General features: G+C 52.0%; 1 protein-coding gene across 8 annotated transcripts in view; it reads right to left on the reverse strand.

The window, feature by feature from the left end:
• ELF5 (E74 like ETS transcription factor 5) overlaps positions 1 to 22,054 on the reverse strand; it is a 42,682-nt gene that overhangs the window by 14,788 nt on the left and 5,840 nt on the right. For 3 of the 8 annotated variants that reach the window (XM_070229261.1, XM_014729342.3, XM_070229265.1), the window contains one exon: positions 10,021 to 10,145. In XM_070229261.1, the coding sequence (XP_070085362.1) occupies positions 10,021 to 10,145 (125 nt within the window). Of the gene's footprint in view, positions 1 to 10,020; positions 10,146 to 14,824; positions 15,054 to 16,053; positions 16,180 to 16,853; positions 17,262 to 22,054 lie in introns of those variants that run through there. The other 5 variants (XM_070229260.1, XM_001492879.6, XM_023653860.2 and 2 more) reach the window with 4 other exon arrangements.

Here is a 22,054-nt window from a genome sequence, read left to right on the forward strand (position 1 = left end):
GCCGTTGCAGTTCCTGTTCCATCATTCTGGTCCTCAGAGCATCATCACAGGGAAGAGAGGAACCGTGGAGAGAGAGGTGGAGGCAGACAGAGAGCTGGAGCGAGGCTAAGGCCTGTGGAGCAAGGCAGAGAGCAGAGTACGGCATAGGTGACTGGCTCAGGCTGTGTGGACGACAGATAGGGTCACTCGTGACTTAGACTCCACAGCGAATGGCAACGAGGCGGTTCGGATCCCCCTTTTACATGCTGCATTTGCTGCCTCTGTCCCCCGTGGAGCTATGGAGCTTCCAGTCCCAGGCAGGAGATGGGTCCTCTGCCCCGGCAGCTGTTCGCTCTCTGAGCACCCCGTGCGTCAGCTTCTCAAGTTCTCGAATCCTCCCAAATAGGTACAATCGGGCTGTTTCACCAAGGAGGAAACTGAGGTTCCCCCTAAAACCCAGAGCGCTTCCAGAAATCTCTTTTCCCACCATGGAGTGGATTGAGGGGTGGTCAAACAAACAAAAGATTTGTCTTGATTTATTTTAAATTTTTAATCAGAATTCTATACGCATGTGGATCGAGGAGCTGGTATTCTGCCAGGATGGCTGAGGCTGATATGATCGCCTCTCCTTGGTGGATGAGGACAGCAAGGGCTGGGGAGGCCAACGCCTCTCTTCTTGCTCCCTGGCCGCTGGCTGGAGCAGGCCCACCAGCCTGTGGGGACCCTCATGGCCAGTGGGGTCTCCTGGGAACAGGGTGGCTGTTCCCGCCTGATCTGTTCACTCGTCCATTGACTTCTGGCTCAAGCAGACCTGGGGCCTTGACTTTCCTGGTGCTCTGGTGAGAGATGTCTGTGAGCCTTGAAATTCTCCCGTGGGGTCCTGAGCGGAGCCCCTGGGGATGGCATCGTGCAGGGCAGGTGGACGACACAACTTACTTCTTTTCATGGAAAGCGTTGGCCAAGTCTCCATCTCACTCCCTCTCCACCTCCACCCCCTCCTTATTTTCTTTGGCACTTGAAGAGGGTCACGTTGTTTCTGGAAGCCAAGAGGGCCTAAAGGATTCGGAGAAATGCTGGGTGTGGGGTGGCACTGACACCAGGAAGGTGTCGCCGGGCGGGCTCCCTCCGTCGAAGCTTACCCACAGAGCAGGCTTTGTGTGGCTCTGGCCCCCGGAGGGAGGCCAGGGCCAGAGCCAAGCATGGCGGCCTCTCCTTACCAGGAAAGTCCTTCCCACAGCCCCGGAGCTGAGAGGAAAATGGCTGTCCGCAGTGACACGGACGCCAAGGAGCCAGCACGCGGGGCGCTTTTCAGTCCACAGAGGCGAGGCTGGCGGGGGAGAAGGGCCTGCTTGATCCGGCCCCAACTTCCCCATCACTGCCTCAGGATTGCCTCCCGGGTCAGCCTCTTCCCACGGGCCATTCCCTTGGCCCGGACGAGGGAGTGAGGTGAAGGGACCATCTGTCTCCTCACTAACTCCTGCTCTCCCTCAAGATCACAGCTCACTCGCCCCTCAGGGAGTCTCCCGTCCCTCCGCAGCCCCCCTTGAGCTCCGTGAGGTGGGGCCAGCTCTGCTCTGTTCCCCTGAGTCAGGAGGGCTTGGAGCCCAGCCTGGCCCACTGGGGGTGCTCAGCAAGGGTGACTGACTGGCTGAATGACCGATGATTATAATCTCCGCTTTACAGATGAGGAAGCTGAAGTTCTGGGAGCTGACGTGACTCTGCTAAGGTCACACGGCTGGTCAGTAAAGAGTTGGGCCCCACACCAATTCTACTGTCTTTGGATGTGGGAATTTCAAGTCATAATCATCTCTCACTATTCTTGGTTGAGGAGGACCAAGTTGGGCACATGTCTGGAAGACTGAGTGAAAACGATTTGGATGAAGGCAGACATAAATATATATATATATACAATCTGGTTTTGAAAAATTAGAAAAAGAATGGAGAGACTGGTGATGACAGCATTAGCAACCTCAGTGAATGACAGAAGAAGACCCTTTGGCTACTTGGAAGAGATGATCTCAGGGCAAATAAAAGAAAGGGTGCCACACCCACAGAATATGTTATCTTTAATAGGTTGTATTGTCTGGAAATGTAAGTGTTTTCCTCAAACACCATTCAAAAACGAATCTGAACTTTCTGGAGAAGCTGAGCTGTGAGGCCGTCTGCCTACGTCTACCAGCTGGGGACAGATGGGATCCTGTGCCTGCTAGACTTCACAGAAATGTCCACAGGCCACTATTAAGCAGCAGGCTTGGCCCGCTCCTTTGAAGTCAGAAGTAGGTCAAGACACTTGTTTAAGAGCCATCTGCCCTGGGAAGAAAAACTGAGGTGCTAAAGGGAGTTTTCAGCAATCCTGGAACAACTCTCACAAGTAATGTTATAACCTGGGATGTGTTTAAATTCGGAGGGAGGGCTTAAGCTCTTAGAGCTGGGCTGGTGCACTCAAATGCCACAGGGTCACAGGCAATGTCCAAGCCTGAAGTGGCCCTGGTGAGGACAGTGGGAATTGCTTCATGCCAAGTGGGCAGTGGCTGCCCAGCTCCAACTGGCCATTGCCGTGTGGGAGGATGGGCCCTGTGTTGCCACGCCCAGACTGTTACGTGAAATCTCATGATTTTTTAAGTGCTGGCAAGTTATTTAAGTTTTACAAACCACTCTGAGGGCCAAGCTCCTACTCCTCCAGTCACTTTGTGATGGAGAATTTCACATGCGTTTGGCAGTTGTCTCCTTTGAGATTATTGTTTCGAGTGGCATGCTGAGACTTCTAATGTTTTTAGTTGGAAAGTATTTTCTTTAAATTAAAACTCTGGAAAAAAGCAGCCCTGCTCTGCTGGGAGTTGAGGTAAAGGTACGAGATGGTCTCCTCTCCTTAGCTCCAGCAGTCTCCTTGAAAATCACTGTTCTAGAATCTGAGACCAGGGTTCCTGTTATTAGGATTCCTCCTAAAAGTTGAAAGGGTCTGTGGTTTCACACTTAGTGGTCCTGCTTCCTTGGGACTCGTCTGCGAAATGGGCATAAGAGGACTGACCTGCTGGTGCTGTTGAAAGGATGGAGTGAGTGGACGTGTGGAGGTGCTCAGGGCAGGCAGGGCACGGCACGGTGCTCCTTACAACCATCCGTCTGCACTGGTTACTCCTGGGGCTGCCCGTCCCTCTGCTTACTCGAATTTCTGCAAATACTGCCAATATGTGTGTGTCGGTCTCTGCAAATACTGCCAACAAGTTTTGTGTGTGTAGGTCTCTGCAAATACTGCCAACAAGTTTTGTGTGTGTAGGTCTCTGCAAATACTGCCAATATGTTTTGTGTGGGTCTCTGTAAATACTGCCAATATGTTGTGTGTGTGTCTTTGTAAATACTGCCAATATGTTGTGTGTGTGTCTCTGCAAATACTGCCAATATGTTTGTGTGTGTGTCTCTGCAAATATTGCCAATAGGTTTTGTGTGGGTCTCTGCAAATACTGCCAATATGTTTTGTGTGGGTCTCTGTAAATACTGCCAATATGTTGTGTGTGTGTCTCTGCAAATACTGCCAATATGTTTGTGTGTGTGTCTCTGCAAATACTGCCAATATGTTGTGTGTGTGTCTCTGCAAATACTGCGAATTTGTTTGTGTGTGTGTCTCTGCAAATACTGCCAACATGTTTTGTGTGTGTGTGTCTCTGCAAATACTGCCAGTATGTTGTGTGTGTGGGTCAGTAGCTTTCTTCCTTCCCAGAGCTTTGGATTTATTTTCTTAAGGAAAATTAGGAAATTATATTATTAACCATGCTCATTTGTCCTTGAATTGCCAGCATGAGTTAGGTGGCCAATGCTGTTCAAAATATGGGGACACAGGGAGCTGGCCCCGTGGCCGAGTGGTTAAGTTCGTGCGCTCCGCTGCAGGCGGCCCAGTGTTTCGTTGGTTCGAATCCTGGGAGCGGACATGGCACTGCTCATCAAACCACGCTGAGGCAGCGTCCCACATGCCACAACTAGAAGGACCCACAACAAAGAATATACAACTATGTACCAGGGGGCTTTGGGGAGAAAAAAAAAAGGAAAAAAAAAATCTTAAAAAAAAAAAAATATGGGGACACAGGTGAGTCTGTGTGACTTTGTAAAATGCTGGATATCAGGACACACACCAGACCTGTGCTTCTGACACTGGGGTGGAGGGGCAGGGGTGAAGTCCCCAGGGTGGACAGAAGGTGCTGGGGTAACTGAGGCCACCTGATAACACCTGTACGTCTTCAGTAGAAAGGCCAGAGGGGTCCTTTAATCCCCTACCTCCATTCTTGGTTACAGACATCTGTGTCTTCTCAGTGTTATGCAAAGTGCTCTTAAAAAGCATTCCCAGGCAAGTCCCTTTCCCATCTCTTCCAACTGGATTGCTGCCCACCAGCCCTTCCTAGATAGAAATTCTGGAGCCAACACTGTTCATTTTCTTGGAGCCTCACTTGAAGCAAGAGTTTGGGGGATGATGTTGACTTTTTAAAAATGATAATAAAAGAGATATTCAGCAGAATGCAAAATCTGCAGACTGCAAACGTACTTTGGGATACTAGCTTTGCATTACGTCTCCAGACCCTCTGGGGGAGAACTTGAGGCTTCTCTGCTGATCGGGGAGCATGGATGGGAAAGTGACACTGGGTGAACCTGCCAGCTGCAGGGACTCAGTCAGACTCGTGTTCCCATCCTCCACTCTAGGGTTCTGTCAACTGACCCGGCGTTGGGGGAACCCTCCAATGGGAGCTGTGGGATTGTGGGGAGTAGCTGAGCTTGGACTGTGGAGACAGACCACGCTGATTTGAAGTCCTGGCTCTTCAACTTATTAGCTGTGCAATCTGAACAAAGTTTCCTAACCTCTCTGGACCTCAGCTTCCTTCATCTGTAAAACGGGAATAATAATAGTGTCCACCTCTTGGGAAGTTTGCTGTGAAAAGGAAAAGGAAAGATGCACATAAGGAACGAGCCCAGTTCCCTGGGCGACAGTTAAGCTTTGATATCCGTCACCTGTCATTAGCTATTATTTTGAGATTGCATTTGTTCCCAGAGAAATGAGGCCTTGCCCACCAGGGCCTCAGTCTCGCTAAGGGACAGCAGAGCAAAGCCAGCCAGGGCCCGGAGGGGAGGCAGGCGGTCTGGGTCAGAGGTGGCTGGGGTCAGACGGCCTGGCCATGACCAGCAGGAGTCCCCAGTGCAGGGGGTCGGGAGGTTTCTGCCTGGGGCCGTGCAGAAGAGAGCCGGCGGGGGGACTGGGTAGCATGGGCACCACCAACTGTGGCTTTGTCACTGAAAGAAGGACTTTACGAGGAGAAACCAGAAATGATCAATTGCTTCCAGTTTTCCTCTCGGGGCCGGTCGGGCTGCGGCCGATGGTCCTTCATGGCTTTCCTTCCTGGGCTGTGGAATGATTTAGACCAAGAGAAGGAGAAAAAGCTGGAGCAGCGGAAGAAACTGGATAGAGAAAAGACAGGAGGGCCGGCTGGGTGTGGGCAGAGCCGCGGCCCGGGCGCCTGCAGCTGCGAGGGCAGGTGCGCCAATCCCTGAGCAGTGCTGGGGCCACCGCTGCCTGTATGGACAGCCGGGAGGTGGCCCGTGGGAGGCCTCTCCTGGGCGTGACCTAGGGTGTGACTGCTGCTCCAGGGCTCACGCAGCCTCTCAGAGGATTTTTTATTTATCTATTTTGATTTGGACATTCTTAGACTCTTGGTCTTGCGTCTGCTCTCAAACTTCTATACTCAGCACACGAGTCCAGCTCAGAAAAGCCTGTGTGGGATGCAGCTCCTCGTTCCCAGCTCTCCCAGATGCTGACACCCAACATAGGGGGTTTTGCACTTTTTTTTTAAGGTTCTTTCTTCAATTGAAACCTCCTGTTGTGTAATGACAGCTGACACACTTGTTGACAGTACGTGCCAGTTACCACACTACACCTTTCGTGTTTTCTCAGGTTGTCCTCCACACAATGCCATGCTCACATTGCCCATTTTACAAAATAAATGGAGAAAGTGAGGCACAGACAGTGAAATCCCTTTCTTGAGGTCACACAGCGAGGGAGGGGCAGAGCGAGGAGTGGGTCGTGTCGGCGCAGCGTTCCTGCAACCCCGCTATAACAGCCGCCACGCTGTCCTGTCTTCAGGAGCCTTGCTTGGGGTGGGAGCCGGAGCCTGGCTTTCTCAGCTGCCACCCCAGGTCCCTGGGTCCCCTAGAGCTGCCCCAACCTAGAAATCTCTGCTGCAGACAAAGCATAAACAGGCTTCCAAAGCAAAAGGGGCGCTCCTGGGGGCGTGGCCGGTGTGGCAGTCAGGGGAGGGTGTGTGGGTGTGCAGAGGCTCAGGCCCCAGTTCCAGAAAGAAGTGGGGGCGGCCAGGATTCTCCGTGACTTGTCAGACGTGGGGCTAGCAGAGCTTGATTGGAGAAATAATCTTTAAAAAATATCGTAAGCTTGTGAAATACATGCAGCCCCCTTCCACACTTCAATAAATTTTTCCAGTATTTTTAGCTTTTTATTTTAAAAGAACCAAAGGGGAGGCCAGGGTGAGCTAATGAAATTCGAGAGTAGTTTGCAGTCTGTGGCTGACCCCCAGCCCGCAGGGTGGCCAAGCAGAAGTCCTGCTCCCAGGGCAGGCTGCCCCTCGGCCGTTAGTGCACAGGGGCGCCGGTCAGCTGCCCTCTGCTGGAGCCACTGAGAAAGGTCGTGAGACAGCTGGTTTCCCCAGCTGGGTTGAGTATTCCTCCTAGACATCACTTGTCTAGTGGGCACATCGCTTCTCTCTCTCTTTCCCTCCCTTTGGTCTCAAAGGAGCTAAGTTGACAAAAATTCTGAATTGGAAAGCTTGAGATGGAGACCTGCGTTGCTCTCGTCCAGTATGAAAAATGAAGACAAGAGCAGGCTGTTTTCCCCCGGACTGTAAATCGTGCAGTGTTCCTGGCCACGGTGAGTGCCTACTGTGTGCCAGGAGCTGGGCTAAACGTTGTACGTGTGGAAGCTCCGTCATTCCTCGACTCCAGGAGGCAGACACTGTGTCAGCGGAGGAAAGCCCATCTCAGAGAAGTTAGAAAAACCTGCCTAAGGTCACGGGGTGGTTAAGTGGCAGAGCCAGCCTCCCAACCTAGACTCGAACAGGAAGCTGCCACTGGGCCAACCCTGAATTCGAGATGCAACTTCTCGTGAGGCAGGAGATGTCTCAGAGCCGGCTGGCCACTGAGCATGCGCACCGTGAGGAGCAGTGCCCAGAGGCAAACCCGGCTGTCCCCCGACACATCCCTCTCTGAGAGGGCTCTGCAGACACAGACCGATGCGTTGCCTTGCTGGGTGAGAAAAAGACTGAAGGCACCACCGGGCAGTCGTCCCACAGGTGGGGCTCTGAGGACAGCAAGGGCCTGAGGCTCACCTGGTGCCCAGGTGCTTGCTCGAGACTTAACTTTTCACGCCTAAGTTTGACCTTCAGGAAGTGAGACACACTCAGCTCCTTCTGAAATCCAGAGGGCCAGATGGCAAGTCAAAAGCTGGCTCCTCTGGGGCCGGCCCAGTGGCGCAGTGGTTAAGTCCGCATGCTCTGCTTCAGTGGCTCCGGGGGGTCACTGGTTGGGATCCTGGGCACGGACCTACGTACCGCTTATCAAACCATAGTGCAGCAGGTATCCCACACATGAATTAGAGAGGGAGATGGGCAGGGATGTTAGCTCAGGGCCAATCTTCCTCAGTAAAAAGATGAGGATGGTGGTGGATGTTAGCTCAGGGCTAATCTTCCTCAAAAAAAAAGAAAAAAGCTGGCTCCCCCCTCAGGGACTGTTAGGAAGCTGGACCACTCCTGGAGGATATTGTATTTCATTGGCTTCAAGCCTTGGCAGGAATTTCTATTCTCTCAATGAATGGGTGATGGGGGGAAAAGGCTACATCTGAGATATTGCCTGATTCAGGAATCAGAGAAGCTTCTGGAAGGGATCCTAACAATGACCTGGGTCAACCCTTCATTACACTGATGGAAATGCAGAGGCCTCAGACAGGAGAAAGCTGTGTTTGTATATCTAAGACTGTTAGATTTAAGCAACGTTGGCAATCCTAGTGGTGATCGCTTCTGTTAACTCTTCATTTTTTTTATTGTGATAAAATACGCATAACATAAAATTGACTATTTTAACCCTTTTTAAGTGTATAGTCCAGTGGCATTAAGCACATTCACACTGTTTTGCAACCATCACCACCATCCATCTCTGGAACTTTTTCATCTTCTAAAACTGAAACTCATTCTTCATTGTTAAACGCTTGTGTGCCTGCCACGTGCCTGACCATGTCCCAAACACTTCGCACACATGAACTCATTTCACCCTCACAACAGCTCTACGAGGCAGGCATTGTTACTATTTCCATTGTACAGATGAGAAAACTGAGGCATGAGAGGTTAAGATGGCACAGTATCAAAGGTCAAAGCCAGACTGCATTTAGGACACCCGGTGCCAAAGTCTGAGCTGCTGTTCCAACGCCTGGGACACTGTGTGGGACAGGTGGGTGGGGCCATCCCGTCCCTCCACCGCCCAGCAGAACCGACAGGAAGAGGGACCCCAGGATGGCGTGGGTGGAGAGAAGGACCAGGAGCTGGGCCCCACCATCGTGGGACACACAAGGGAGGGGACAGGCGGTGAAAGCCTTCATTTTCCTCCTTCAAATTTAGCTTCTTAACCAAACTTAAAGGGAGGGGGTCGAGTACATCTCTCAATGTCTTTCTGGAAAATGAAGTGCTTTCTAGGCTTCAAGGAGAATTATAATATGTATGTGGATGACTCAAGTGCAGATGCGTTTCTCTGAACCCTAAGATGAGGGTGAGAGACGTCATGTGTGCATGTATGTGCCTGGGGGATGGGAGTGGGTCCAGGACTGAATGACATCCGCAAGTGCCCCAGTCTGTCTGTGCAGCCCTGGTCTCTGGCCGGAGGTAGGGCCTTGCTTGGGGTAGTGGACAGTTGGCAGCATCCTCGGAGGCTCGGCCTCTCCTGGACGCTGCCTGCATCCTGCCTCCTGCCAGCCTGGGGTGCACTGGGTGAAGGCTCAGGAGGAGTGACAGCTTGATTAGCACTTGCATCGCCACCCCGCGGGGCATGCACCCGCCTTGCAGCAGTTGGCCAGGCCTGCTGTGAGGGGCAGTGGTCCTCAGCCCTCAGGGGGCCGCTGGGGCAAAGCTCAGCAGGCTTCCCTTTGGCATGGGATTTGCACAGGCCCTGTGCTCCCTTCTCAGATGGAAGAAACTGGCCCAAGAGAGGAGGAAAGGTGGGGAGGGTGGCCGGGGGGACAGTCAGGGGACTCATGTTTACTAAGCATTTACTCCGTGCCAGGCTATATATTTTACACATTTTGGCACCCTTAATCCTCACGGTAATTCCCATCATTCCTGCTTAAGGGATAAGGAGAGAGACTCTCAGAGAACAATGTGCATCAATACCAGTAAGCACAGCATTACATCATTTGTGAGATGACCACGTAGGACAGCTAAGAAGACAGGTGCTCAAGTCAACTTGCATGAAACTTAACTAACCATGAGACCTTGGGCAAGTCACCACCTCTCTGTGCCTCAGTTTCTTCATCTATAAAATGGGAATAATAATTGTCCATTTCTCATAAAGACGAGATGGACATGTGGCACATAGTCTGGCATATAGCGAGTATTCAGCAAATGTTAGCTAAAACCGTGCTGATCGAGCCACCACAGCAGACGAGGCTCTGGACTAAGGATTTCTTCCCATTACATGGTTTAAATATAATAACTCCGAGAGATTGGCGTTATCATCTCCATTTTACTTGTTAGCAAAGTGAGGCTCAGAGAGGTTAGCGGAGTTCCCTAAGACCGGAAAGCTGGGAAGAGGTTGGGGCAAGGATTCCAGTGCTTTCCTCTCTGCCGGGACTGCCCTCCCTATTGTCTGGACCTCCCCTGGTCCTCTGCCCTAAACACTGGTGACAGTTGGCATTTTCAGGCCCCCAGCATGGCCTTGTTGTCCGCCCAAGCCCAGCACCACCTCCTGCCCCAGCCCGTCCCAGCTCAGATGGGCCCCTCCAGACGTACACACCTGTCTGATGCTCAAAGGCAGGATAATACTCTTCGCTGCTGAACAGATCAGTCCAGGACATCAGGGGGTCGCAGAAGGACGCATTGGGCAGGAAGGTGCTGTGTGTCACTGAGTCCAACATCATCCTGCAATGGTAGGAGAGGCTGTGAGGAGGTGGGTGACGGCTCCTGGGAGCCACACCGTACAGGAGCCCCCAGCAGAGCCACGCTTGCTTGTTAATAATGATGGCAAACACTGACACGCAGTCCCCTACGAGCCAGGCAGCCCTCTCAATGCTTCCCAGGATGACATTATTTAATCCTTGCCGCATCTCGTTAGGTTTGGACGTCTATTCCATTTTATAGATGAGCAAACTAAGGCAGAGGGCTTGAGACAATTGCCCGAGTGACATGGTCAGTAAGTGGCAAAGCTGGGGTTTGAGGATGGAGGGTCTTACTATGCGATATGCCTCTTTCTCTACTGTTTCTATTCACTCACATCCGACCTTAACATCCGACAACGTGCTCCTGAAAATAGGCCAACAATCGCCATAAACGGATATACTACAGACCCTTATCCACAATTCTCCAATCCGACAGCTCTGAAACTGAAAGTATATGTGTGTGTTTGTTGCAAACTTATCTTATTCAAACAAGTCCTGAATTGATGTCATACAGTTTTATATATGTTACACGTATGTTACACACACATAAACTATATATATACAGTTTTGTCACTATAATTGTAATCGTAATTGTTGTACTTGGTGAATGCTCACAGGACGCACTGCAGAAATGTAACATGTTGAGCAGCCCAGCAGAGAGTGTCTGGGGCGAGTACTCTGTGTTCTGCAGTGTGCACACTGTGTAACCTCCCTGAGCCCTGGAGGATTCTGGGGTCTGCAGCACATTTAGCAGCAGGATCTTGGAAAAGAGAGCGGGGACCTGTGGCGATGGTAGCGAACCTCTGGGCTCTGTGCTGAGCACCTTAGTCCTTTCCATTTATGATTCGAGGTCTCCCCAGAACCACCACTCTGGGAAGCTTCTGGCGGTGGCTCCGTTTTACAGACGAGGGAAGGATGCTCAGGCAACACGCCCCCTGGCGGGCAGGGGCTGGAATTTGGGTGGCAACTCAGGGCTGTCTGTTTAAAAAGCCCACAACCCTAGTCCCTGCTCTACCCCCGCGCACGTGGCTGAGTGGGAAGCTTGGGAGAAGGTGTCTGGTGGGGCTGGAAAGTGGGCAGAAGAGGATGGACCCGGGGCCCCCACTGGCAAGCATTCTGGCCCATGCCAGTCTCATCTTTCAAGTTTCTCTCTGCTGCTTCCCACAGTCCCACAATTCTGGAAAAACATCCATGTTTGGCAGAATAGAAAAATCTGTTCACCGCACTTCTCTTTTCCGATTTTCGAAATAGGGCTGATGAGACAGGTTGGTTCCACCCGCATTTTGTACGGGGGATCCAGCAGCTGCAGATCACACGGCTGGTGAGTATCGGCGCACAGGCTAGATGCCGCGTCTGGGGACGTTAAGCTCACGGAGCTTTAAGCTGGTCAGGAGCTTATTGATCATCTAGTCCAGTGTTGCCCAAACTTTGGTCATTTGCCCACCATGATAATTTCTTAACACATTTTAAAATATCAACTCCTTTTTTTGTTTTAACAAACTACACTTATTTAAAAGGAAAACTTTATATCATCACTATAAATGGAAAGTCAGTATTCTTTTAACATACATAAAAATGACGACATAAGCATTTAAATGAAAATTGATCCCCCACGACCCATGTGCATTGGTGGTTAGCAAACTACGACCCACAGGCCCAGTCCCGCCCGCCGTCTAACTCTGGAATGGCCCGCCTCTAAAAGTGATTTTATATTTAAAATGGTTCCACGGACCACTACAGTAGTCCCCCCTTGCCAGTGGTTTCGCTTTCTGCGGTTTCAATTACCTACGGTCAACTGCCATTCTTAAATATGAAATGGAAAATTCCAGAAATAAACAATTCATAAGTATCAAATTGCATGCTATGCTGAGTAGTGTGATGAAATCTCACGCCGTCCCACTCCGTCCCACCCAGGACTCGAATCATCCCTGTGTCCAGCATACTCATGCCGTACTGTAGGTACGTACAGGAGAAAACATTGCATATACGGGGTTTGGTGCTATCTGTGGTTCCAGGCATCCTCTGGGGGTCTTGGAACGTGTTCCCTGTGGATAAGGGGGGACTACTGTGTAAGTAACTACAAAATATCCTTGATTTTGCCGGTAGGTCCACAAATCCTAGAATAGTTACTATCTGGCCCTTTAAGAAACAGTTTGCCCACTCCTGACCCGATTTACCTCCTGCATCACAAGTGGTGTGAGGACCACAGGCTGGAAAGTACTGAGTTGGTCCAGTCTTTCCCCTCATCCTGTCATTTTACGGTTGAGAAAATTAAGGCCCAGGAAATTTGCGTAACTCGCTCAAGGTCACACACAGTGGATGGCAGGGTCACCTTGCAGAGTTAAGTTTCCGACTCTCGGCCCACCTGCTTCCCTTTCTGAAAACACTCACAGGTGCATGAGCCCACAGACACAGACACATGACACATCACATAGGCCCTCGATACTGACAGGGGCAGGGGCTGTGTGATTCCAGAACCAAAGACCACTTCTTCAGGGTGTTTGCAAATCTACCATCATCATCACCATCGTACGTGCTCCTGACATAGACAAACAACCGAGTTCAAAGTCTTACACGGAGGCACCCTTTCTGGGCCATCATTGGTCCCCGGAGCCCACCAGGAAGCCTTCTTCCCGCACCCGGAGAGGGTTAACAGCGGCCGGAAGATTATCAGGCTCATGCATCTCCGGGGAGTGCCATTAGGCAGAGGTCAAGGCTGCCTTGATTTGGGCTCTGATTTTCCCACGGATTGGCTGGTTTTATAACCTGAGCGGGAGGTGGGAGGAGGAGGGATGGGGTGGGAGGTGCTGAGGGAGGGAGGGACCCCTGAAATCCAAGGCCCCTTCTGCTTTCTGGAATTGACCTCAGAAAAGTTCCCCCAAGTGAGGGCTACGGATAAACATGCCCCCTCTCCTCTGGGCCGGAGGCTCAGAAAACTGCAGAAGAGGACGGCAGAGCTCTGCCATGACCTTCACGGGGGATCTGGAGGAAGGGGAGCTCCACTCCACAGGGAGGAAATAGAAGACATTCCCTGGTCATCAATGTCAGCTAGAAATGCGCCAGATAGAAAACTCGACCGCAAGAGTACACGCTTCTCTACCTACACCTGACATGTCGCTCTCAAAAGTCATTTGGTAAATTGAATTTGATATATAACAATTAGGAACAGTTTTTATCCATAGGATCTTTTCCTCCTTGAAGGATGTTTTCCCCACCCCAGCCCATTCACGCGCTCTGCAACCCCTACCGCTGTCCGCAGCACCGGACCCAAGGCCCTTCGGTGATTCCTTCCATGGCAAATTACTTCCATTAGGTTTTCTTAAAGGGCTCTCTCAGGTATACAATATGCTATTTTTCTTTTGTAATTCTTTCTTGCTTTTAGGAAAAAAATGTCCTTTATAAAAGCAGCAGCAGATTATGTATTTTTTTGCTAGTACAGTAGTATCGTTAACTCTGGGCTCTCCACAAAAGCCCTCGGCCGCTTAGCCAGCATGCTCTAGGTGTGAGAGGGCAGGGACAATGCTGCTTTGTATCCAGTTTCTTAGGCCCTCTAAAGTCCATGCAATAACTGAACATTTTAGCTCTTAAGATTTCTTTCATGTGGGTGGGAAAGAGCAGCTGTTTGGGGCGCCATTTCTCTGCAAGGCCATTGAGGCCCTGTGATATGTCAGCCCGGCCTGAAGTCAGACCACCCATTCCCAACGAGGGTGATCCCAGAGGGAAAAAAATGGTTCTTGGGCATCAGAAAGATCTTAGAAATTATTTTTCATGACCCTTCAAAGGGCCACAGCACATAAATGATACGCGGTATTTTTATGATATTAACTTTTCATGGGGGAGACAATTAAGAAAAAATGATCTCAAAAGGCTGCTTAGTGGGGGTGGCAATGATCAATGGGCTGCAAAGTGCTGGGTTAGACCTAGAGGCAGCAGGACAAGAGGGGATGCATAGGAGGGGCCCTGGCGTGCTGCTCTAGCCACACCTTTTTGTTTTTCAAGGGTCTCCCTGGTTTGTCATCATGGAAAGGGCCCTGGGCTGGGAGTCCTGATTCTGTCTCTTGCACCTCTCCAAGCCTCCATCCTTCATCTATGAAATGGACACAGTCACGAGGTGGCCTGCAGAGGTGCCCCAGCTCTACGATTTTCTGCCGGCACCCGCCCAACTGGGCCGACACATCGAAACGTGGGAGCGCACACACATATGCATATACCTTGGCTATACTTGGGTATTGTGGTCAAGCAAGCTCGCCAAATTGCAGTAAATCCAACCACTACAAACAGATTAAACTTGAGCTCTACAAAGGCCCCGACTTCCTCTGCCCCCTTCCCTCCCGTGCCCACTACTTTCGGCAGTGGGCTCTGGATATTCTTTGCCTGGGCTGGCCAGGCCCCTCCAGCACGGGGGACCCCCTCAGTTCCCATCAACAGACCCAAAGCTGTTGGCATCAGTTTCCCCCAAATGTAGTCACCGTCATAGCTGCCCAGGAAGCAGGAAAGAATCAAACACGACCCACAAAGGCAGAAGAGTCAGGTGGGCTCCCTTCGTCACGGGAGAAAGGCCAGCCGCAGGTCCCTTTGGGTATGAGACAATGCTGGCTTGGAAGCTGAGGTCCCCGGTGCCTCTAGGGGCTTCCTCATCCTCCTGAGAGCCGGCTCACTCACCAAGTGTGCACAGGGAGGGTCTGCACAGTCAGAGGGACAGGCCTGTGGGCTTCCTGCCCCGCCTCGAGTCAGAGGCAGCAATCGCAGGTGTGGCGCCCATGGCCTGAGCAGCCTGGCCCCTCTGCTCAGCCTTCCAGAGAGAGGAAGGAGCAAACCACCCAGCCTTGGCCAGTTTGCCAGAGGAGGAAAATTCCTCCCTGACCCTCTCAGAGATCATCAACTTCACTCTGGGCATGTGACCAAAAATCCACCCTATTAAGCATCTACACATTGGCTACTCACGCACCCAAACATCGCCAGGCCCAACGAGGCCACAAGGCTGTCAACTATGGAAAGGGAGGCCGGGAAAGGCCTCCCCTGATCCCATGAGCCGGGCAGTCTCCTCGGGAAGGAAAATGTGTTTCCTTCTCCAGAGCCTCAGCGACCCTGCAATGCTCGCCTGTCCCGAGCCCCGTGGGCAAGGCGGGGCCGTTCCCCCTTCCAGCCTCCCTGAGGAGGATCACATGGAGGAAAGCCCAGTGGGCTATTTCGACACTTGCTGTTGAAGGGCTGAGGGCTGGGTGCTTGAGTGTTTGTTCTTCTGGGAGAAACCAGACCAGCTGTGAGAACTGACTTGCTGACGTCTTGCCAACGAACTCCTCGTTTTTCTGTAGCTTGCTTAGGGAGTTTGCTTGTTCACTTGTCTTTCGTTGTTTTTCTGAAGGTGCAGCTAAGACCCGTAGAAGGTATGTCATACGGTTTACTGTGGGCTCCCCCGCAAGGCTCATCAGTTTTGGACAAACTGGGTTCCACTGGGGTTAAATCCTGCCTCTGTGACCCACAAGGCAAGGGATGTGGGACACACTGCTTACTGCCAGCCTGCCGACATTCTCTATTTTGTTTCCTACAAGGAGCAGTAGGCAGAAACCCAGGACCCTCTCTGAGCCAAAGTCTCGAATGGAGATTTTAACACGTGATCCTCAGGGTGTCCTGAGGATTTAACAAAACCAGATAATACACGCAGAGGAACGGGCATGGTACACGAATACATTCTACCACAGAAAAGGCAATCGTCATCAATGTATCTGAAAGGTTGAGACTGCTGAGAAAAGCAGACACCCACACTGACCTCTCCCCCCGAGCCCACCTCGCTCAGAAAAGCATTCTGGAGGGAGCGCAGGACGGCAGAGAGCCTTCTCCCCGGGCTTTAGACTAGACTCTAACACGAAGCCCCCTCCCAAGTCACTTACCCTTCCCAGCCTCCGTTTCCTCATCTGTGCCGTGAAGAGGTCGTATCTAATGACCTCTGCCCTCCTCTGCAGGCTGTGACCTTTGCGCATCCCAGCCGGGCCGCTTCCGCGGGACGGGGGCATGTGCCACCGGCGGCTGCCAGCAGGGGGCGAGTGCACGGACCCCACACGCCGCAGAGCGCACAGGCCTGAGAACACAGTGCAAAACCCTAACCGCCGCTTTTCTGGAAGCGTTCTATCCTGAGGGGGTGTGAGGGGGCAAAATGCATTGCTTTTAAGACGTTTTGTGCAGACTAATTCCTGAAAAATGCCGCAAACTGTAATAAAGCAGCTCTCTTTTCCGTAAGGGGGCCAGGAGCAGGCCGCTGGGGAAGGAGGAGTTCAGCCGGGGCAGGTGGGCTCTCCTGAATCGGAATATTTTCAGGCATGGAATCCAGCTCCCCTTCCTGCAGACAGGGCTTTAGGAACCTTTGGGGAGCGTAGAGAATGAGTGCCTGTATGCATTCTCTCTCAGTTCCTCTCGGCTTCAGCAAGCCATCAGGGGAGTGGGGGCGTGGCGGAGGGGCTGGGTGGCTGAGGGGCTGGGTGGCTGCGTGGCCTGCGGAGGTGAGAATGTCTCTCAGGGGGGCAGCTCAGTCCCAGTCAAACAGCTCCTGGGAGGGAGGCACGGTGACTGATGAAACTGGCAGGAGAGCCGGCGAGCTGCAGCTGGACGGATAGACAGACCGGGGCCCCAGCCTGAGCCCTGAGCCCTGACACCCCTTCCAATTCATCTAAAAGAGCAAAGAAAAGGTGCTTACGTGAGGACAGCGGAGAGTAGGTCCAAGGAGGAGGTTCTGTGGCCAGAGAAGGCAGGCGCTGCCAGCACGGTGAACAGTGGAAATAAGGGCACCTGCAGCCCTGTGTATAAGTAACACCTACAGACAGGTCCGTTTGGTTTTTCAGGTTTATGCACAGCCCCTTTGATGACGGTGACATACAGTGTGACACGCTCCTCCGAGGGGGAATGGCTCTCCCATGCAGAAAGTTTACCTTTATCCTGCCTTTGTGCCCAGCTCCCCCCCCCCCCCCCCCCCCCCCCCCCCGCCCGGGGACTCGGTAAACAAGCCGAGAATTCCTGCGTCCCAGAGCTCTGCGGGATCTGGGTTTGCTGGGAATGCTGGTTTCTGCAGGCTGGAGGGCAGCTCCGAGAGCCAGCCCAGGCGCCCATCCTGCAGGCTCCCTCCTGGGCTGCACTTTTATGCATCACGTCATCCTCCCTTTTTCCTGTGTGGAGGGAGGAAGGGCAGGATGGAGCAGGATGGGGCATCGAGGCTTTGCAGCTCTATCGATGGCTGTGGGTTCAAATCCCAGGTCCGTCATTTTCTAGCTGTGCCACCATAAATAGCTTGATTAGCGCATCTGAGCTTTATCACCCAACGCAAATAACAGTGCCTCTCCACTGGGCTGCTGCTGCGAGGGGCACGTGAAGGGACCCCGGGGCAGAGCAGAGTAAGCCCTGCATTAGGGGCACGTGAAGGGACCCCGGGGCAGAGCAGAGTAAGCCCTGCATTAGCTACTGCGGTCGTAGCATTTCCTTGACAGAGCACGTTACTCAGAAATCCCCCTCTCGACCGTTCCCCCTGACGTTGTGCCCTCGACCAGGGGAAGGAAACAGCCCGCTCGTAGACCCATTGTTGGGCCTTTCTTCTACTTTTTCCCTCAAAGCACCAACAGGCAGTGGACACATTAACTTAAGCAACTTGTAACATCTCTGCATGTAATGGTCAGGTGGTGGCTTTCGCCCTGTCCCCTCCCCCTGCAGATGGAGAAGCGACCCGATTTAGTGGCTCAGTCACAGCTACTGGGCGGGTGTGCCCACTCTCAGGTGTCTCTGGGAGAACGACCCGCTCGGTAGGACTTCCCCATGCAAGCAGGCACCCCTCCGGGTGGAGGCCAGCCTCCGGGGGCCTTGGGGCCACGGGACAGCCGCCAGAACCTGTGCCTTTCCGCACGTGCGTCCAGCTCTCGGGCGGCCAAGAAGTGTGGGCAAACTGCAGACGCCAAGCTTGAGAGTGAGAGCAGGGACTGGTTTGTTAGCTTTTCTTGGGAACGCTGGGCACGGGTACAAACACACAACTACAAACACAGTCTGGAGAAACAAAAGCCCGTTCATTAGAGAACTCAGGGTGTCATTGTGGAAAAATGGTTGAAGGAGGAGAGGGGACCGCACAGGCCGCTGAGTTGCCGTGTAACCTCAGGCAAGTCAGGTAGCTTCTCTGGGCTTCGTTTTCCCCAGTGGTAAAGGAGGAGGTCGGCTTAGAACAGTGATGTTCAAACTGTGCTCCGAGGAACCCCAGGGGTTCCCAGATCCCTTGTAAGGGCTGTTGCGGGTGAGAGGACAGGAGCCGAGGGGTCAGGCTCTGGGCCTCTCCTCCCTGGTTCGGTAAGAGCATCTCAGCTTTTACACACAGGTTCAGGTAAGATTTCATCTGAACAAAAGAATCTGCATTTAAAAAGAGCCTGCAAAGACCTGGATTAGATGGGCTTTGCATCTCCTTGAAGCTCTAAAACTCTGTGATTTGCCTCTTTCTCCTCGCTGCCCGGGGGAACAGCTTGTCCCCTCCAGCCCCCACTGCTGCCACTTGCCCACCTCGTCGCTGGTTTCTGAAGTGCTTCTCCTGTCTGTGTCTGCCCACATACGCTCTCAGTGGACGGGTCTTCATGGAAAACAGATTCCTCTGCTGTCGTTTTTAGACAAGACTCTGGGAGAAACCACATTTTTTAGGCTGTCTTGGCTCAACTATTTCAGAGTGAAACGTCTTCTGGCAGTGGGTGTGTATGACGGCAAAATGTTTGTCTCATGGTCCTGAATGTATAATACGGCATCTCTGAGTGCCCGTGTGGGAGGTTGCAGGCTCCTGGACCAGCAGATAAAAGGGGCCGGCCCCGTGGCAGAGTGGTCAAGTTTGTGCGCTCCATTTCGGGTGGCCCAGGCTTTTGCTGGTTCGGATCCTGGGTGTAGACATAGCATCGCTTATCAGGCCGCGTTGAGGTGGCGTTCCACATGCCACAACGAGAAGGACCCACAACTGAAACATACAACTGTGTACTGGAAGGATTTGGGGAGAAAAAGCAGAAAATAAAAAGGTAAAACCAAAATAAAAGAGGAATTTGACGCTAATTAAGTCTCATTACCACAGTGAACCTAAATTTGATTGGAGTGGAGATCTTGAGTGATATCAAACCCTAAGCTTATAAAAACTGTACTATCAACGCCAGCTGAACACGAGAGCGGGGGGCTGGGGGTGGGGAAGGGGGGCCAGAAGAAAGGATGGAGCATTTTAGAATTTCCAGCCTGTCCTCCTCCTGGTGTCTCAGCCACACGGTGATAACAGGTGACACAAATTAGGTCACACTAATTACAAAAGCAATGTGGTGAGTAAGCCCAGACTCCAGAGGGAGGCGTCTCAGGTTTGCATCCCTGCTCTGCCCCTCGCGGACAGGGGGCCTGGGAGGCTCATTTAGCATCCTCACATCTTCTGTGAAGTGGGGAAGAAGAACTCCGCCATCTCTTACGGGTCTCTGGATGAGTTAATGAGCTGCGCCCTGGTGAGCGCGAGGGCTCCGCGATCTGGTGCAGCCTGTTCCGTTGGCGACAGTGGCGACACTGTGTGGTGCTCATGCCCGGGCTGCCCTCGCGAGCCCGAGGAGGCCTCAGCAGAGTCGATCGCAAACGCGCTCGGATCTGAGAAAAGGAAACTGAGAGAGACAACCAACCACGAACAGCCAGCTAGGCTTTCCCAACTGAGGCGCTGCTGAAGCTGGAGGCAGCCAGCGGAGTTCCTCGCTTGGCTCCTGTCTGCTCTGTGAAAACCTTTCCCCCAGCCCTAACCACCTCCAGTGTGGCGATACCCATTGGGATCGATGTTTGCTCAAAGAAACACTTGAAAACGTTCATGTGCCTCAGCGTATCTTTTAATGCCTTCATTACATTAAATTCTCACTCTCTTTGATGAGGAGGTTACCTATTATCTCCATTTTACAGATAAAGGAACTGAGGCACAGAGAGGTTAAGGAACATGCCCATGGTCACACAGCTAACAAGTGGTAAAGTATTTTAGTCCAGGCTGCCTGCCTCCAGAGCCCGTGCTCTTCACCACCATGCTAACTCATCTCTGGATGCTCCTGGGGTGGTTGTGTGGGACAGGGAGGAGGGAGTCACACATGGGTAGACCATCTACCATGTGCAAGCATTGGCTCTCTCGCTTGTCTCATCTTGGTTATTTTTCACAACAACCCTGGGAAGTAGTTATCATTGTCTTCTTTTTAGCACAAAGAAACAGAGGTGCCAGGCTTGCTGGGCCAGCTGGGCAGTGGCCAAGCCTGGGTTGAACTCGAGGCTGCCTAGTGTTCAAACCACACGATAGACACAGGAGCTCAAGCTGGCTCTCTCCTCTTGCTCTGGCCTCAGCACTGGCCTCAGACGGGACCTTTCCCTCTCTGTGGGTTCAACATCCCTGGGTCTCTTGGTGTCGCAGCCACAGTTGTTTCTCAGTGTCAGTGCAGAGTGGAAATTCTGACCTCGCTGACTCCCTGGTGCCTAGTGTGGTTCTTGGGACAAAGAAGACACTCCATAAACACTTGGATCACGGCAGGGAATTGAAAGACAAGTCAGCTGATCGAAGGCCAGAGGCTCCTCCCCAGCTGTTTTTGCCACATATAATGAGTTCCATGCTGATCCTTGAACCTGCCCCCTTTGACCGAGGCCAACATTTCCGTGGTTGCTTCCTCTCTCCTTCAGTCTGCCACCCTCACTACCACCCCAACAGGCAGCACAGGCTGCAAACCAAAGTGAGTCAAAAAATGCATTTAGGTAAATTCAGAGATGATGCCATGGGCAGGAGAGATCTGCAGGGTGATGGTGAAATATATGAGGTTTGTCTTAGGATTCCTGTCTCCATTATCCTGATGCTATTTCTAGAAAAGAGTCTGTTAGGGAAATTACGTTTTTCTATGCTCTTTTGGCTCAAATATTTAAGACGGAAAAGTTTCCTGTCAGTGGGGATGTGTGACAACAGGCTCCTGCCCCTGCCACGTGGAAGACATTACCTGAGGCATCAACTTTGTGGGGCCTCAGCCCCCTCATGCAGAAGTGCACCCTGCAGCCCTGGCACGGAGCGCGTTCCCACTGACAGCGACTGTGGCGGTCTGCACAGAGAAGGCAGGTGTCCACTGAGACGGCCGGCCTCTGAGCACCACCGTACCATGCATGGGAGTTCAGATACTGTCGCCCTTCTGCAAGGAATAGTCATAATCACTGCCGTTTATCCGGCCTTTACGAGGTGCCAGGAACTGTCTAGGCGTGCTACAGGTATTAAATCATTTAATCTTTACATCGTTCCTCCAAGGTAGGTATCTAAAATATACTAATGAGAAAACAGGCCTAGAGAGTTTAAGTGGCTTACTCAACACCACACAGCTCATAGAACAAAAAGCATGATGAGAGCTAGGCAGCTGGCACCAGAGTCCACACACTTCGCCATTCTGCTATCATCTGGTACTTCTGGAGGAGGCAGAATCTAAGGTGAAGAGAGACCAGTTTTCTTAGGCATCCCAGGTGGCTGGTGGAATCCTTGAGAGCAAGGACAAGGACCATATTGTCCCCTAAAACACTCAGGGTGGACGTCAGCACAGTCAGTGTTCAAGCGGTTTCTGTTTACTTCTTCTTCAGCTATCTTTCCCAGCCTTCTGTACTCAACTCACCCTTTGGCTTCACGCTGTCCATCCTCCTGACCGGGAGCCCCAACTCAGTCCATAGCAACAGTGAGGTAGCTCCCCTGACAATCCCCCTTGACTATGAGCCTCGAGGAAGCAACGGATCTTTGTGTGATTTCCAACACAGAAGACAGCATGGAGGGTAAACAATGGCAAAGTCAACGGTTGGCAGGAACATAATGAAAATGAGGATAACAATACTGATTTTGTCAATATAAGATTGAATTATGATAATGTTTATGAA

The sequence above is a fragment of the Equus caballus genome, chromosome 12, assembly GCF_041296265.1.
Source record: "Equus caballus isolate H_3958 breed thoroughbred chromosome 12, TB-T2T, whole genome shotgun sequence".
Classification (NCBI taxonomy): domain Eukaryota; kingdom Metazoa; phylum Chordata; class Mammalia; order Perissodactyla; family Equidae; genus Equus; species Equus caballus.